At 46.4% G+C, this 4263-nt stretch overlaps 1 protein-coding gene across 1 annotated transcript; it reads right to left on the bottom strand.

The window, feature by feature from the left end:
* Nucleotides 1-1186: 1186 nt before the first annotated feature.
* On the bottom strand, nucleotides 1187-3914 carry LOC106130816 (silk gland factor 3). The gene has a single exon (XM_013329747.2). The coding sequence runs from the start codon at nucleotides 3733-3735 to the stop codon at nucleotides 2674-2676; it is 1062 nt and encodes a 353-aa protein (XP_013185201.1). The 5' UTR covers nucleotides 3736-3914; the 3' UTR covers nucleotides 1187-2673.
* Between the last annotated feature and the right edge of the window lie 349 nt (nucleotides 3915-4263).

Genomic DNA, 4263 nt, shown 5'->3' with positions numbered 1-4263 from the left:
TTGACATCACAATCAAAAACTAATAGTATAAAATACACAATGTTAAACGCCAATCATTTGCAAAAACACCCACAATTCTTAGCTGTGTAATGTCTTGTGGCAAGACCTATAACTTCTTGTGCCTAGAACATATGATAGGCGTTCAATGCTGCCGCTGACACCCGTCAAGCTAAAATTTCCTGAATCGGCGAGGTGTTAAATGTCACTTTTTTCAGCGTCAGTTTCACTACAGCGAACAACGCTTCATTAGAGATGTGGAATGCAATTTTAGTATATCAGTAGCGTAACACACGATATTTTTTTGCTCAGAACTCTATCGTCCAGCTGTGACTTTGCAGTGTATATTTTTTACAGTTTTCAATTTTAATTGCTGGAGAAAACTTCTGTTCGTAGAATCGGAGGCCAAATTCACAGAAGTTTTATATTTACTATTCACGATTTTGGTTATTTTTTATGATAACATTATTTCATGTAATCAAAAGTTGCATACATTTTTAAATGCTTAATTTATTGCTACAGAACGTAAATGTTTAAGACTTTAATTATACAAATTATCAATTTATATTTTTAGTAAATAAATAATGATTAAAAATGTCTGTCATCATTAGGTTAAAATATAAAAAAGTCAGTGCCAGTGCTAGCTGTTATGTAAAAAAATACTATCCAATTACAAATTGTTTAGATATTTCTATCTATTATAAATGTATGATTTGATTTAAGAATAAATTTTAAAAGAATTATATTTTTGGAATGAGACATACTCAAAATTTTAAATTTGTGGCCATAATGTTGTCATTTTTAATATTTTTTACGTCGTTACTAAAATAAAACACCAAAATGATTCACTACTCCTCATGTGAAGCAAAACTTTTGAGATCATATTTATGACAGTCACAATAAAAAAGTTATCATTCCTGTACCTGTTAGCGTCATCAGAGAAGTTCCCAAGTCATTATAAATGTCTATCCAGGAGATAAATGTTTGAGAATCAAATCCACACGAAACACAACGTGAACAAAAAAAAATGAAAACACAATGAGCAACAATCGGTTCAGAAGTTTATCAAACTTTTTTCTTGTAAACCCTTGTCCCCAGCGGCTACCTGCCGTGGCAGGTCGCAAAAAAATACTACGGCTAAAATATTTACTCTGCTTTATTACACATACTTAGACAACATTATAAAATGTTAATCTAGCATTATCATTCCACATTGTTCGGTCGCGTGCCTACATATTTACATTTCGTCAACTACTCATAAATTATGTCAACTAACTTTCAAAACTAAATTTAACTTTAATCATTCCGAATCCAAATCAAATATAACTAGTTTATTTATAATACGAGAGAAATTATCATCATCAATGAAGGCGCAGTTTACTTTTGGGATATTTAGAATAAAAGTCATTTCCATATTTCAATTTCTATAAAGAACTTTTTTAATATATATATCATCATATACGTTGTAGGTACATTATTTTTATATAGAAAAAATACCTATTTTTACAAGTATTAAGTACCAAGGTTGGCCACAAATACATACAAACGAAAAAAAAACAACAAAACAAGTAAAAAACAGGAATAAAACCATTTTGGCATCGTGTCTGCAACCTTTTAATAATATTTTTCAATAAATTATTGTGGGACCTAGGTCTGGCCGAGTGCGCTGGCCGGTCGGACTCGAACCAACGACAGCTCAGCGTTCCCCAATGCGTTGCGCGTCTGAACATCTCAACATCAACAAGACACAGTCACAAAGAAATTTTAAATTTATACAGAAATCAAAACGTTAGGCAATATTTTTTACACACTGTCATATCCATACTTATACAATCTTTTTGGTGCAGTTTGACTTTTACATGCATTTACTCTAAGCGAATTCAGACGCGCACGATTCCCAGCAAACTGTACGGCGCCACCGGCAGAGCCCCCGAGTCAGTCCGGCCGTTCCGTGCTACGAACGGCTCTCGCACTCTCATCGATTCGTTAAACACTTAAAATAAAAATTGCACCTATTGACTCACTCGTATTCCCTTACAAAACGAAGCTTCGACCCGATTCATATTTTTTACTCTCCATCACTAATCATAAATTTACAGTAATAGCAACAATTTAAATTTAATCCACACCACAATGACTCCCTACGGAAGGTAGGCATGTATGAACATCGTTAATTTATAATATCTATAAATAAATTCGATGAAATCGTCCTTTACAAAAATGAATCGCGCGCTCTCCTCGCCGGCCGAGGCGCGCGGCCGCCGGCTGCCGCAGTGTACGGTGTGGGGGGTACTTACCGCGGCTCGGCCGACGTCCAGCTCGCCGCGGACGCGACTCGAGGGTGCCACGCGCCGGGCTCTTCCTCCGATTAAGCTCTTATTTATCAATTAGACTATCTATCTAGAACGGCGTTCACTCCGAACCTCGGCGCTTTAATGTATAAACGATTACTGGCTTCGATCTTAACTACTCACATAATTAATCAATGACTTCACTGAAATTAAAGAACTTAAACTTAGCGTTCACGGGTTCCGCCACCGAATATGTACAAGGGCGGCGGCGGTTCACTGCGCGGGCACGTCCAGGCCAGGCGCTATGTACAGAGGTATCCCGCGGGCGGGGGCGCTAATGCGGCTCCGCATAGTAGGGCCGCGGCGGCGCCCACGGGGCGAACTGTTAGTGAGCGGCCAGGGTGTGCGCGCCCTGCGGCAGCCCGTGCTGCGGCGACAGCCCGGGCGGCGAGTGCGAGTGCTGCAGCGGCGAGCCGTGCACGTCGCCGTGCCCGTAGTGCGCGTGGCCCATGCCCTCCATCATCTCGCCTCCCAGCGTATTCGGAGGTGTCATCCGCTTCTCTTTCTGCCTTCTATTACAGAACCACACTCTCACCACCTCCTTTTCGAGCTGCAAACTATCCGCTAACGACGTGATCTCTTGCGCTGAAGGCTTTGGCTGTTTGTGGAAATGCTGTTCCAGCGCTCCTTTAACAGAAACCTCTATCGATGTGCGCTTCTTTCGTTTCCTGCCTTGCGCGGCGATTTTGTCAATGCTCGTTGGACTGCCTGTCGTCGAATCCGCCTCTTCCAGCCATTTCTGGAGCAACGGTTTGAGCTTGCACATATTCTTAAAACTGAGTTGTAAAGCCTCGAACCTGCAGATCGTTGTCTGTGAGAAAACATTTCCGTATAACGTTCCGAGCGCCAGACCTACGTCTGCTTGCGTGAAGCCTAGTTTTATGCGGCGTTGCTTAAATTGTTTTGCGAAAGCCTCGAGATCGTCACTCGTGGGAGTGTCCTCCTCCGGTTGGTCGCGTTCTAGCGCGTGGTGGTGGTGCAGAGGATGAGGCGAGGGCTGCACGTCCCGCAGCATGTGGTGCTGGTGCATCGGCATGGGGTATCCGCCGTGCAAGGCCACAGGCGAGCCGGCGCCGTAGTGCGGGCTGACCACGGGCGCGTGCCAGCCGTGGCTGTGCTGCAGGCGGTGGTCGTGCGGGCCCGGCGGCGGCTTCACGTCCGGCTGGTGCGCGTGCGAGTGGTGCTGGTGCATCGACCAGGGGTCGGCCGGCGGCAGCGACGCCCAGGGGTTGCTGAGCACGGGCGCGCCCGGCGACGGCGACCCGCCTGTCTGCAAGTGGTGCTGGTACTTCATGTCCGCGGGCTCGGCGCTCCGCGGCGACGCAGCGTGGTACCCGCCAAGGTTCCCGAGGTCCATCTCGGCGGGCATGTACGTGGTCGCCGCCATGGCGCCGTACCTCAAATCCACGGTGGACGGCGTCTTGCCGGCTCGAAGGCTCTCGAGCCTTCAACTGGCGTACGTTTTCGCGAAAATAGCGCGGTTATCGCGCGGCGCTGCGGTAGCGGAGGCCACCTCACATCACCGAGAAAATATACGAGCGACATGCGCGTGCGTGCGCGACGGCAGCACGGAGCGGACTGTGGGGCGACGTGGAGTTGCGCGCGCCCGCCGCTCGGAGGGGGGGATAGCCCCGCCCACCGCCCGCTAATGACGATGTAATTGCGCCGCCCCGCGTCCCCTCTCGCCCCGCGGGCCTCGTGAGTGCCCCCCGCGCGCCAGTGACCCCCCTCACTAGCCCTGTTCGGAAAATTCTGCGCGGTAGAGCGCCCGTACCGAACTCGACGTCACCTGACGGGAAACGCTTCGCCGACGGCAGACAACATAATATTGGCATATAATTTGACTCGTTCGTTTGAAATAAAGATTATGTTTTTGTTATCCTTTTTACATTTAATTTTATCAAAAAGGATCGAG

The sequence above is a fragment of the Amyelois transitella genome, chromosome 7 (genome assembly GCF_032362555.1).
Source record: "Amyelois transitella isolate CPQ chromosome 7, ilAmyTran1.1, whole genome shotgun sequence".
Classification (NCBI taxonomy): Eukaryota; Metazoa; Arthropoda; class Insecta; order Lepidoptera; family Pyralidae; genus Amyelois; species Amyelois transitella.
This window is presented reverse-complemented; position numbering and strand designations above follow the sequence as displayed.

Coding starts and splice junctions, on each gene's coding strand:
- LOC106130816 (XM_013329747.2), bottom strand. CDS start 3,735: ATGGCGGCGACCACGTACATGCCCGCCGAGATGGACCTCGGGAACCTT.